This window comes from Quercus lobata, chromosome 2 (genome assembly GCF_001633185.2).
Source record: "Quercus lobata isolate SW786 chromosome 2, ValleyOak3.0 Primary Assembly, whole genome shotgun sequence".
NCBI classification, from domain to species: Eukaryota; Viridiplantae; Streptophyta; class Magnoliopsida; order Fagales; family Fagaceae; genus Quercus; species Quercus lobata.
In genome coordinates, this window is record NC_044905.1 from 76,486,905 (window position 1) to 76,500,613 (window position 13,709).

Here is a 13,709-nt window from a genome sequence, read left to right on the forward strand (position 1 = left end):
TAGCACCATATTATTGACCCTAACGATGCCCAAATATTGCTAGACATCATAGCCAGAAAAGTAAAGAGTGCCTCTTTATCAGCTGAGATGTTTATATGCCTTTCAAGTTCATTCTGGAAAATGAAACATAGAAAAAGAAAAGTTCTCCAATATGAATAGCATTGTTTATTCCATAATATGCAGTGGCAGTATATGTTAATGCAGTTATCAGAATTTGTCTCTAATAAAAATAAGCGAAAGGGAAATGTTCAGTAGAACTTTCAATGCAGAAGTCATCTTTAATTAGCAAAGACCATAAAATGAAAAGTTATGCGCATCTTAGCTGCAGAGATCGAAAGAGAGAGAAATCAAGAAGCAAGAGAAATATTCTAGTTGAATCATGGGCCCCAAGTAGTGGTGGCTCTAAGAATTTTATCTAGGGTGTTCTCTAAGAAGCATAAATTACACAATCTTATTTCCTTTTAGCCTTTAGGTAATTAGGTTTGATTCAATGTTATTAATTTCATTCTATTCCGGCCGAACGGTCGGAAAATACTGTGCCAGTAAACAAACCAAAATAGTAACCCACCCTATTCCACTTTTAAAAAAATTTCAAGTCAGTTTGGTCTATTTCGGGTGTTTCGGTAAATATCAGCTGAAATTCAAAATTTGGCCGGCATGAAGTTTGCGCTTAAAAAAAAAAAAAAAAAAATTGTTCTTAAAACCAAAACAAATTTGCATTCTGTACACTGAAAAACCTCAAAAGGAAAAAAAATGAAAAGAAAAAAAAATGAACAAAGGTACCTGTACAGCTAAAAAAAAAAACTTATTGAAAAATTTGAAACTCAAAACTTGAGAAGAGATACTGCCGCACTTGTACTAGTAGAAGACACATAAATTATGAATAAGGAGGAAGACAAAACGTAGATGTAAAAGTGTAGATGAAGATGTAATAAAATTTAAAACGTAGATGTTAAAGTGTCTAGGAACTGCTTATTTTGTTAAAACTGAAATTTTTTTGTTGAAAATACTATAGTTAAAGGTAAAAATTAGCTGAAATAGTATAGTGGGATCCATGAATAGTACTAAAAGTGCAGTAGGCCCATAAATAGTAGTAAAAATAAGCTGAATAGTAAAATAAGGTGGCTAAAAATAATTTTTCCAAACACACACGAAGCATGCGTTTGGATTGAAATGAAAAATTAAAATTATTTTACTATTCAACTTATTTTTGCTACTATTTATGGGTCTCATTGCACTTTTGGTATTATTCATGAGCCCCACTGTACTATTTCAACTAACTTTTACCTTTATCTATAATAATTTCAATAATAAGTTTATAGTTTCAGTAAAATAAGTGGTATCCAAATAAACCTAAAGTATAGAAATTAAGGAGACAAAAGACGTGTGTGGTTAAGAATAAACAAGAGAAAAAAAAGTTAAAAATGAGAAGTAATATATGTCTAGTGAGGAAAAATAATAAAAGGTTGGAAATTGTGTTATATTGGGCAGTGTTTTTAGTCAAGGAATCAATCCACTGCCCAGTCTTTAGTAGTTTTATTATAATTTTTTTTCTTTAGATTTTAGTTCATTTTTTTTTTTAAGTTTTTCCTTTTTCCTTGAAAAACCCAATATATTGTTAAGTTGTTCAAATTATGGACCAAAATTTAATTTTATTGGCATAAAAAATATTCAGGGTGGTCCCAATTTTTTTTTTAAAGGTAAATAAATATAAAATTTTAAATTATTATATATATATATATATATATATAAATTCCAAGTCAGGATGGTCTTGGGACCATTTTGGCCATAAGGTGGCGCCGCCATTGGCCCCCAGTATTTGGATTGCTACGAATGTTCATTGTTAGGATGATAACACAAGGCCTTCTATAGACTATAGAGTAAGAAAACTCCAAAACTTAGTCAACATGAATTGCCTTAAGGAATAATTCTGACACTCAAGTTGGAGGCAGTTTTCTTCCCTCTACTAATATAAATACCCTTCCTTCCCAACCTTCTTCCTCAAGAACTCCTCTCAATCTTCTTCTCTTTAGTAGATATATACAAAAGATTTGCTACTATCATGGACTACAGATATGAGTCATCAGAAACTCTCAGGTTCTTTCTTTATATATGACACACACACTACATAGTTTAGCTTGATTTGAGATTTTTTTTCCTTGCAATAAGTGAAAAAGAGGATTCGAACACGAATTCTCCTCGATTGAAAAAGTGCAATATCACTAAACTACAAGACTTTTGGTTGGCTTGATTTGAGATTAGTTTCAGTGATTTCACATCAAATATTTAAATGCGTGATCCTAGTACTAACTTGATGACTATTGAAAACAGGAACAAGTGTGTAGCATGCTTCAAACAATTCAACAAAATGGAGCACCTAGTGGAGCACATGAGGACCTCGTATCATTCAGTTCATGAACCTATCTGTGGAATTTGTAAGAAACATTGCAGATCATTTGAATCTCTCAGAGAACATCTTATAGGTAATTTCAATTTATCTAGCTAAGAGTAAGTTCCAATATCATGATTCTATTATGGATCAATTTTGAGACATACTTTGCATCTTTCAGGACCATTGCCAAAACAAGAATGCAAAAATATATTCAACATCCGAGGATGCAAATTCTGCTTAGCTATCCTTGATAGCCCTAATGCTCGCTGTTTTCACCAAGAAAGATGCCAATTCTCGAGCATAAATTCTGTATAATACTAATCCTCAACTAGAAATCATAAGTTCTTCTCTCTGTATCTATTTTTTACTAATCATAGATCAGGCTTTTCTCCATTTTTTTTTTTCCTTGATGCATAGCTAACCTTTGAAAATATATGATCTTTTCTTGCTATTCCTTGTTATAGGGCCTACTTGCTCGCTTTGCAAACTTGGGCATTCGCGACAATTTGACTGTTGAAAATGGTGGAACCAGAGGGCCGCAAGTAGTTGCACTGGCTTGCAAAATGGTTGGTGGTGGCAGCGATGGCTCCCTTGATCTTTGTGCAAGGGTCTGCCTGATTGATGAATCTGAAAACATCATTTTCCATACTTATGTCAAGCCACCAATTCCTGTCACGAACTATAGGTGGGATACATATATATAAGTCCACTGTCTACATAAAGTTTTGGTTGATTTTGAACTACATAAGAGTATAAGGCTACATTTGGATTGGGCTGAAAACCAGCGCATCTGCGTCTGCGTTTTTCCTTCTTTTTTTTTCACACGTTTGTGAGACTTGCTGTTACTGTTCATGCACTGTTCAATGAACAATAACCGCAAAGTTTGACTTTTCTCATTTTTTTCAACCAATCAGTGCATATCGTATACTGTTCACGGACCCACAAATTTCACTTTTCAGTAACTTTTTCATTAAAAATGGGTCTCACGGTACTATTCACATATTTAAAAATTATTTTGCTATAGTGTTTTTCAGTTTCCAGTTTCAGTTTTCAGTTTTCAGCTGTATCCAAATGGACCCTAAGAGTGATGCATTGAATTAACCTATTTTTTGTTTGAAACTTATAGGTATGAAACAACAGGCATTCGACCAGAATACTTAAGGGATGCAATGCCACTTAGGCAAGTGCAGAGGAAGATTCAAGACTTCCTTTGCAATGGAGAACCAATGTGGAAAATTCGACCTAAAGGTGGAAAAGCCAGGATTCTTGTGGGTCATGGTTTGGATCATGACCTTGACCGTTTGCAGGTTGAATATCCAGCAATTATGATGAGGTACTATCTCCAACGAACCTTTAAAATACAGAAAAAAGAATGGAGGTTGATTATTGAGTTGACGAACTTTAAGTTAAAGACATGCTTTGGATTGTATCTTTTGTAATGATTATTTGCAAAAGCAGTACAAAATGCTCTATATACAATAGTGATAAGATTGCCTAAAAAATTAACAATTAAAAATGTCACTTGGACCACTTAAGATGTTGAATTCAGGTCAGGCATCTTTGTGGCTCTCTGGTCTCTTTAATTATAAGAGATGATTTGAATTTGTAACAGCAACCCATGATGAGAAATGTATTATATTTCAAAAATGTAAATTGAATATATGTGACTACAGGGATACTGCTAAATACCCTCCACTGATGAAAACAAGCAAGCTCAGCAACTCACTCAAGTATCTAACACAAGCATATCTTGGGCAAGTACCTCTAATATCAATTTTGTTAACCCTTTTTCTTTTGTGTGAATTATCAAATATGGACATTTTATGAGTATAGTGATATTAGCTCTATTATATATATACAGGTACGACATTCAAACTGGCATACAAGACCCTTATGAGGATTGTGTGGCAACACTGAGGCTTTTCATGAGAATGAGATCCCAAGTTCATAAAAAAGAGGACTATCCACTGGCTTCTGACCCACAGAACCGAAATAATTTTGCATCGTGGAGGCAAAATGAGCTTGAAAGGATGTCCCCAGAACAATTGTTGGAAATCTCAAGGTCAGATTACTACTGTTGGTGCTTGGACTCAAGGGATATGTAGTGCATGAATGCATTATGACTAGCTAGAAATAACAATAAAGTGGGAATATGTTATTTCCAAAAGATGTTATGGTTACTTGTACTATGTAAACCAAAGTTATGCTATATGCATGCAGCAGCTTAAATGAATACTTTAAAATTTATATGGAAGTCAATGATCAAATATGAATCCTTTATATATAGTTGAGACATTTACTTTGTTTTCTATTTAGTCTTTAAATAAAGTTTTCCTTTAATTTGTAGTATTATGAAATAGAGAGATTTTAATCTCGATTGGCATCTATCTTTAACTCAAATCATGCAAACCTTAAAAGGAAGTGATCATCCATGTGTATTGAAAATTGATCAGGTGGGTTAGGACCCGATGCAAGGTCTCCACAAGCCCTAAATAAAGAGAATTACTTATTGGAAGTTGGTCTCTATTTTTTATTTAATGAGTGTTTTCTCTATAAATATTTAACAAGAACATGTTGGATGATTATCATTCTCTCTCCTTCTCCATCTTTCTCATGCAAAAGATTACTTCTTTAGTTTCCATCTTGCATCTTAGTTTTCGAACTATAGAAAAGTACAGTGTTTTGGTATATCTGTGGTGATTGATTCATATAGGGAGTGTAAAACAACCCATATCCATCCGCTTCTACTTCATATTCAAATTTGTTTAAATAAGGTATGTTAATGTACTTTTCATAAATTTCATTTTGTGGTATTAAAGCCAAAATTAAGTTTTGTTTTCCTCCATAGAAGTATGTAAGAAAATAAATCCTTGATGATATGTTTTTTTAAAGTAGTTTTATACATGGAAATACTGTTATTTTTGGATTTCTAGCTGTTGGCGTCAATGAGTTTGTGATGGTCCACGATTATCTAAAAGAACCCTCTCATGATGAGGATTCGAACAAAGTCAAATCTTGCATGATTTGATTAAGTATATTGTGAGATGGTGCATTTGTATTTTGGGTTAAAAATGATTGCCAAAATTTTAGTCTTAGAAATCACTTGTTAATTATATTTGATTCTACTCACAACCCAAACGTGTATAATTCCACGAGATGTTACAATGGTCTAAGATTGGTGGGGTGAAAAGACTAGAAAATAAGGTTTATGTGGGCTGTAAAGTGGTCTCCACAATTCTCTAATTTTTTACCCAAAAAAAAACCTAACCAAGATTGTAGATGACCTTTTAAGAACCATGCCTACCCTCATTTAAGAGGGTACTGTGATTCACCAAAGAGTATCATGGCCACATGGCTAGCCCGTCTAGGGTTGTGGGTTTTTGAAAATTTTAGTATAAAATTTTTGTTATTTTCAAAAACTAATTAATTTTCACAAAATTAATTTATTTTACATTAAATTTTAAGAAAAGAAGGGTGAGGGTGCATGGAACCTACTAAAATTAATATTGTTGCATGTAAAATTAATCTTTTCTGCCTTTTTTTTTTTTTTTTTTTTTTTTTAGAGTAATGGAGGTGTCATAAATTGCCAGCATTGGTTTGATTTTTTTTTCTTTGACGGAAAACTTGCGCAAAATTCATTCAACAAAATTGATTTTTGGAAACATAAATCAAAGAAAATTGGAATTTTCTAGCAATGCTCAATAAGTAAGACAGAGCGAAGTTCACTTCTTAGTCAATTAGATTTTTTGTTTTATAAACACATAAAATGATATATTATTAACATGTTTCATGTTTTGAATAAGATGTTTTTACTCACATGATTTTTATTTAAATAACATGAAGAGTAAACATATTTTATTTTACATGAATGTGAAATTAATCTCTGTAAATTCCTGATGAAATTGTGTTTTTTCTTTTTTTTTTTTTTTTTTTTTTTTTTTTTTTTTTTTTTTTTTTTTTTTTTTTTTTTTTAATGTTGATAAGTGACGTATGTTAGTATAGGGTGTAAAATGAGTTGAGATGTTCTATTTCCTCGTTATATTTCGTGCACATAGGTGCATGAATTATAAATGCTACTTAGGAGATGATTCTTAGCCTAAGATTGTTTTGTGAGATTTTCAAACTTGAAGTTTAAATGTGAATTTGTATTGCCATCTAATTTGGCTAGCTATAGCAATAAAATGGAATAGGTGAATCCATTCAATTTGAATGGTGTTAAGAAGCATCACAATTAATCAATTATTCAATTAACATTATTATTACTATTTTCATGTGTATTCTAATAAGTATTGTTGTTTACTAAAAAAAAAAAAATCAATCATCAATTTATCTATATTATTATAAAAATTGGATTTTCAAATTGGATGATGCACATAGCGATGATACATGTCCCTTTTTCCAAACCTACCATGATGACACGTCATCTCTTTTTAAAACTAAAAAACTCACAAAGAGATTTTATTAAAAATTATCATTCATTCACTATTAAATTCTTTTATTTTCTTCTAAATTCTCTCTCTCTCTCTCTCTCTCTCTCTCTATATATATATATATCAAAATTTATCCCATTTGCATTTCATCAAAATTTTACATATAATTCTTATGTAATGAATTTTAAAAAAACTTACATGGTCAATATGTTATTCTAATTAATTTTATTTAAATATAAAATTAGAAAATTCTTACATAATATTACTTAAATATCCACTTACCTCCTTTAAATTGTCCATAATACTTTTTTCTCCTTCTCTTTTTCCCTAAGTTTAAAGATTTTATTCTTCTCAATTAAAAAAAAATAAAGTTTTAACGGTTTTACAAAGTGGGTATTTTTTTTTTCCTCTTAAATGATTGTAGCACCACTCAATTATTAATGTATTATTAAGAGACTTGTCATTTTACTTTTTTTTTTTTTTCTTTTTTTGATACAAGATAAAATTTTTACTCTAGCATAATATAAGTGTATATGTGTGTGAAGCTCCCTCCTAGAGACTTGAACCCCGACTTTTGCCTTTCACACCCCACACCCCATATCCCACAATCACTTATACTTGTGGAGTGACTATCGTACCAAGGGTATGCGGTGGTGACCTATCATTTTACTTAAAGTAACTTAAAATGTATGTTGTTATTTATTTATGTTGAGTAGCCTAAAAAACAAGTTCTAAAATGTGCTGAATATGTGTAATTAATGTAGTTTTTTTAAAGAATATTAAGTATTTTAGCCTAATATAAGTGTATGTGTGTGAAGCTCCCTCCTGGAGACTTGAACCCCGACCTTTGCCCCTCATACCCTACACCCCACAAACACTTATACTTGTGGAGTGACTATCGCACCAAGGGTATGCAATGGTAACCTATCATTTTACTTAAAGTAACTTGAAATGTATGTTGTTATTTATTTATGTTGAGTAGCCTAAAAAACAAGTTCTAAAATGTGCTAAATATGTGTAATTAATGTATTTTTTTTAATTTTTTTTTAAAGAATATTAAGTATTTTAACATACATACACAGAGAAAGATAAGAAGGTCTTAAAAAAAAATGACAATAGTGTATATTCAAGAGGGCTTATGTGTAATGTAGTAGAGTAATTGAATTATGAGTGCTTGGAAATATGTCCATGAATCCAAACATATGGTGTTGATTATTATGGTAACATAATTTGAATTTAATATTGTTATTAGTGATTAATGTATTTATGTCTCTAAAAACAATGTATTTATACAAAAAGGCTGCCATTAATTTTCATAACGGATCCTTGATTTTTCAATTACGAATTTAATGCACATTCATAATTATATTTTGTTTCCTACTTTTCATTACCAAAAAAAAAAAAAAAAAGATGGATGGGTTGCCAAAAACAAGTAGAGGAAATATATATTTTTTTCCTCTCTCTTCATTCCACCATAAAATTTTGATTTTGAAATCTTTATATTTATATTTAAATTAATCTCTATATTCATTTAGTTTTTATTTTTTTTTATTAGTTACGATGATCGCTGGGATTGTCACAAACAAATTCAACTGTTTCAACATTGCTAATTTATTTCTAGATCAAGCTATTTTAATACCTAACTGTTTATAGATTTCAATTTTAAAAATCTGTTGTTTGCTCTTTTCTTTTTCCCTTTGTTTTACATTTTTTGTACTTTTTAAATTTATGCAATAAGGAGGACGAGAAGAATATGGAGACAATGCCATAGCTATAATTGGTTTAGCTCTTTCAAATCTTTGTAATTTTCTTTGTTGCTTATTAAGTTTTTATTGTTCTCGATTGGTTGCAATATTATATTTGATTTTTTTTTTTATTCTTAGGGTTTAGATTAAATTCATATTGATGAATTTTTTTTTCAAGGATCTGTCTTTCATTTATAAATTTCAAAATGATTTTTGTAGTTTGATTTTGATCCAAGGAGATTTATACATTGGCATTTGTGGTCATGACATGAATGAAATGGTGTTGAGTTTGGACTACTGGTTAAAGTAAAACTCATCCATGTTCTTCCTTTTTCTTATTCATTTTCTGTCTTTTTGTGCCCATGAGAGCCTAGGGTTATGTTTTGCTATATGTGACGTGATTCTTCTTGACCCATTTGCCTTTCGGCTTGTTTCTTGGGGCAAAATTCTCTTAAACCTGTTTACCGAAACTTAAGAAACTTTAAGTCCTAAAATTAAGGTTGTTTTGTCATGTAGAAAATCTTTGTCAGAAGAGGACAAGAGTACGTCCGAGGAGGATAAATCTTTGTCAAAAGAGATAGTGTTAGTAAATAGAGAAGTTAGTTTTGGTCATAATGGTTTAAGAGGGTGGGCCGAGAATAAATGCATCCTCGTCTAGCCAAAGCCGAGGTTTGAATATGTGGGTTGCCGTCCTAGGGGATGTTCCAGGGAGTTCTATTGGCATGGATGAGCATTGTAGAAACAAAGTACAGAGGGGAGTTCCAAAATATTTGAGGAGAAAGCTGCTACCACCGCATTAATTGCTCTACAACTAACTCTCTAACCACATTAATGTGGAGGTGATGCCTGAACAGTAGAGGCTAGCCTTACAGCTACTACAGAAGACTTATGGGAGGTGCTAATGGGACAAATATCAACACCAGCCACGTTGCATGCACGTGGAAGGCAAAGACAAAAGGAAAAGTGAATATAAAAGGGAAACGATGCAAGGAAAAGGAGGGATTGGAGAAATAAAAAAAGGAACACTATAGCAATCTAGAACCAGACTTGTAACCATACTTAAGAACATTATATAAGAATTAGTCTCATTGGACATTGTTGAGGACGTTCTTCCTTCAATTTAAACTTGTATATTTTCACTCCTTTGTCATCGAGCCTACCTAATTTGTTGTTTGGTTAACTAAAACCTAGTTTTTCTAACCCATTCTCTACAAATTCATTGTTTTATGCTTTTTGGGCCTAAGTCCATTCATACCTTGGGCTAGGATTTCAAATCTGGTCCTTACAATTGGTGCCGTCTGTGGGAAATTACTGGTGTGATAGTGAGTTTGACATCCAACTATGGTAGGTTCAGGTTCAAACCAAGCAAAATCCATGGTGTCTCAACGTCAAGATCACTTCCATGAACTTGAGCGAAGAAGAGACTGGGAGGAGAGTGTACGTACTACCCATACTGGTAAGAGCCATTTTCGAGGTGGTAGCCATCTCACCCAAGAGAAAAATACCAAAGCCATGCAGTATGAAATTGATCACCTAAAGAGAAGCTTGTGCCATGAACAGCAAAAGCGAGCTCCATCCAATTCTGACTTCTCTTCTGATACTGAAGAGGATGGCAGCTATAGGCACAGATCAAGGACTCCTCTTAGCGAGTCTTTCTCATATGATGAAAACTATCATCATGAACGCAAAAATAGAAATTTGTCCTCGATAGGCCTGGGAAATGACGCTATGAGTAAAGCACTCAACCAAATTTCCAAGTCACCTTTCATGCGTTGGATTGAAGGAGGGAGACTTCCTCGGCGGTTCATTCAGCCTACATTCACTATGTACAATGGTAGAACAGACCCTATGGAGCATGTCAACCACTTCAATCAAAGAATGGCTATACACTCCAAGAACGAGGCCTTGATATGCAAAGTATTTCCATCCAGTTTGGGGCCTGTGACGATGAGGTGGTTTGATGGTCTGAGGGCAGGTTCCATTGATTCCTTCAAGGAACTCACTCAGCCGTTTGGATCCCACTTTATTACATACAGCAGGGTTCCTTGGCCTTTAACTTCCCTGTTGTCTTTGTCCATGAGAGAAGGAGAAACCCTGAAAACATATTCGGACAGATATTGGGAGATGTTCAACGAGATTGATGGGGATTTTGACGATGTGGCCATCAGCACATTCAAGCTCGGCTTACTTGTCGAGCATGGTTTAAGGAAATCTTTGACTGGGAAGCCTTTACTAGTGTACACTAGCTCATGGATCGGATTGACAAGTATAAAATGGTTGAAGAGGACCAGCAGCAAGGTAAGGGAAAGCAAAATGTTATCCCTTAAGAGAAGAGGGATTTTAGATCGGACCGTTACAACAATAACAAAGCCCAGAGGGATTTTGCTGGGCAGTCTGAGCCTACAGCTCCTCAAGCAGTTAATACTGTATTCAGAGAACTGGTGCATCAGGTTTTGGAGAAGATAAAAAATGAGCAATACTTCAAGTGGTCGAACAGAATGCATGGAGACCCTTTGAGGCGCAACCAAGACCTTCACTACCAATATCACCAAGAGAGGGGACATACCAGAGGACTGTAGAACACTATGGAACCATCTGGAACAATTGGTCAAGGAAGGGAAGTTGCAACAATTTCTATACTGGCCCAATGAATAAGGGGATCAATCAAGGTCAGGGGCTTGGGGGAATACTCCTTCAAGGCCCCTGCTAGGTACCATCAATGTCATTTTTGCTACGCTTGGGATACTGGTTCTCACCCTTCCAGGGTAATGTCTGTAGCTAGGCAACCGCCCGAGGACCTTCACTCCGAGCCGAAGAGAGCTAGGATAGAGGTTTGACCACTACTGAGTTTCTCGGACGAAGACAAGATTGGAACCATCCAACCACATAATGACGCTTTGGTGGTTACCTTTAGAATATGGGGGTATGACATTAAGAGAGTAATGGTAGACTAGGGCAGTTGTGTAGAAGTCATGTACCCTAACTTGTACAAGAGGCTAAACTTAAAGCCTGAAGATTTGACAGTCTATGATTCACCTTTAGTAAGTTTTGATGGAAAAGTTGTTATTCCAAAAGGCCAGATTAGGATGCCTATTCAGGCTGGCTTAGAGGTGGTGGAAGTAGACTTCATTGTGGTAGATGCATACTCACCCTATATAGCCATTGTGGCCAGACCATGGCTTCATACCCTAGAAGCTGTTTCTTCAACTTTGCATCAGAAAGTGAAGTATTCGTCAGGAGACCGGATTAAAGAGCTAATAGGGGATAAATCAATGGCTAGACAATGCCTTATGTCTGCAATTGCATCAGCTAGTAGTTGAGGCCTCGACTTTTGTTAAGGGTGGCTTATAACAGTCAAAGTCTCTGGTATTAACCGTGAAGGGGCCAGCCGAGGATGCCAAATGTGAAGATTTAGAGAAATTTAATGTAAGTAGTGATCCAAAGAAGTTTTTTCAAGTTGGAGCTCAACTACCACCTCAAGAGAAAGAGGAGTTGGTGGAATTCCTTAAGAGGAATATTGACATATTCGCTTGGAATGCTTACAAAGCTCCAGGGGTGGATCCGAACTTCATCTATCATCACTTGAACGTCAACCCGTCCGTCGTCCCCAGAAAGCAACCACCTTGATGTTCATCTAAGGATTATTCTGATGCTGTCAAAGACAAGGTGATGAAGCTTAAGTGGGCCGGGACTATTAAAGAGGTGTTCTACCCTGAATGACTGGCTAATACAGTGGTGGTAAAGAAGAAGAGTGGGAAGTGGCGTGTATGTGTAGATTTTACGGATTTGAACAAAGCCTGCCCAAAAGACCCCTTCCTCATACTTCGGATTGATCAGCTGGTGGACGCAATGGTAGGCCATCCTCAAATGAGCTTTTTGGATGCCTTTCAAGGGTACCATCAAATACCTTTATCCTTGGACGATTAAGAGATGACAGCTTTTCTCACCCCTATTGGGAATTACCATTACAAGGTGATGCATTTTGGTTTAAAGAATGCAGGGGCTACCTACCAGGGGATGATAACCAAGATGTTTGAGCCACAATTAGGGAAAAACATTGAGGTCTATATAGATGACATGGTGGTCAAGAGCAAATTGGAATCTGAGCATGTCACTGACCTCGGGAATATTTTTAAGATCTTGAGGAGGCACAAGCTGTGACTTAATGCTTCCAAATGTTTCTTTGGTGTCGAATTAGGGAAGTTCTTGGGCTACATGGTCGCACACCGCGAAATTGAAGTCAACCCTGACCAAATCAAGGCAATCAACAACTTGCAACCACCTCAAAATCCTAAAGAGGTCCAGAGACTAACTAGGATGACTGCTACTCTAAATCGATTCATCTCTCGGTCAGCAGACAGGTGTAGGTCTTTCTTTCAGTTGTTGAACAAATGGAAGGGATTTGAATGGATCGAGGAGTGTGCCTTGGCTTTCCAGCAGTTGAAAGAGTACCTTTCTCGGCCACCCATTATGTCCAGACCCGAGGTGGACGAGGTTCTGTTTGCTTACATTGTAGTGGCCTCCCACGCAGTAAGTTTGGTGCTGATCCGGGTTGACAGTGGTGTGCAAAGGCCATTCTATTACATGAGCAAGTCACTACATGAAGCCAAGGTCTGATACTTACCACTTGAAAAAGCCATTTTGGCAATGGTGCATAGTACACATAAACTCCCCCATTATTTCCAATCACACACGGTTGTTGTCTTGACTTAGCTCCCACTCAGATCTCTACTTTAGAGCATTGACTATACGGGGAGAATTGCAAAATGGGGCATGATCCTAGAGGCCTTTGATATCAAATATATGCCTCACACCTCTGTCAAAGGTCAGGTCCTCGCCGACCTGGTGGTTGAGTTTGTCGAGACCTCATCAGAAGATAGATTAGAGGAGCAAAATATGGATGGAAAATTGGTTGGTGTAATCTCCTTGCAAGAGCCTTTGTCCTAGAAGGTCTACATTGATGGTGCAGCTAATCACAGAGGATCTTGGGTGGGATTAGTTCTGGTATCTTCGGAGAAGATCATAATTGAGAAATCCTTAAGACTGGGATTCTTGGCCACAAACAATGAGGCCGAGTACGAAACTCTGTTGGTAGGGATGACCATGGTTCAAAAAATGGGTGGAAAAGCATTGGAGATTTTC

General features: G+C 35.2%; 1 protein-coding gene across 1 annotated transcript; it reads left to right on the plus strand.

Annotated features, from left to right (window-relative positions):
- Positions 1-2,026: 2,026 nt before the first annotated feature.
- Positions 2,027-4,597, plus strand: LOC115974125 (RNA exonuclease 4). The gene is made up of 7 exons (XM_031094342.1): positions 2,027-2,097; positions 2,332-2,483; positions 2,571-2,701; positions 2,857-3,077; positions 3,519-3,725; positions 4,066-4,146; positions 4,254-4,597. The coding sequence occupies exons 1-7, from the start codon at positions 2,063-2,065 to the stop codon at positions 4,495-4,497; spliced, it is 1,071 nt and encodes a 356-aa protein (XP_030950202.1). The 5' UTR covers positions 2,027-2,062; the 3' UTR covers positions 4,498-4,597.
- Positions 4,598-13,709: the final 9,112 nt, after the last annotated feature.

What these genes read in the sequence shown, in the direction of transcription:
- LOC115974125 (XM_031094342.1), top strand. Translation starts at nt 2,063, where the DNA reads ATGGACTACAGATATGAGTCATCAGAAACTCTCAG. An exon ending in TCTCAGAGAACATCTTATAG is followed by an intron (nt 2,484 to 2,570) that starts GTAATTTCAATT and finishes TGCATCTTTCAG; the next exon opens with GACCATTGCCAAAACAAGAA. An exon ending in CTAACACAAGCATATCTTGG is followed by an intron (nt 4,147 to 4,253) that starts GCAAGTACCTCT and finishes ATATATATACAG; the next exon opens with GTACGACATTCAAACTGGCA.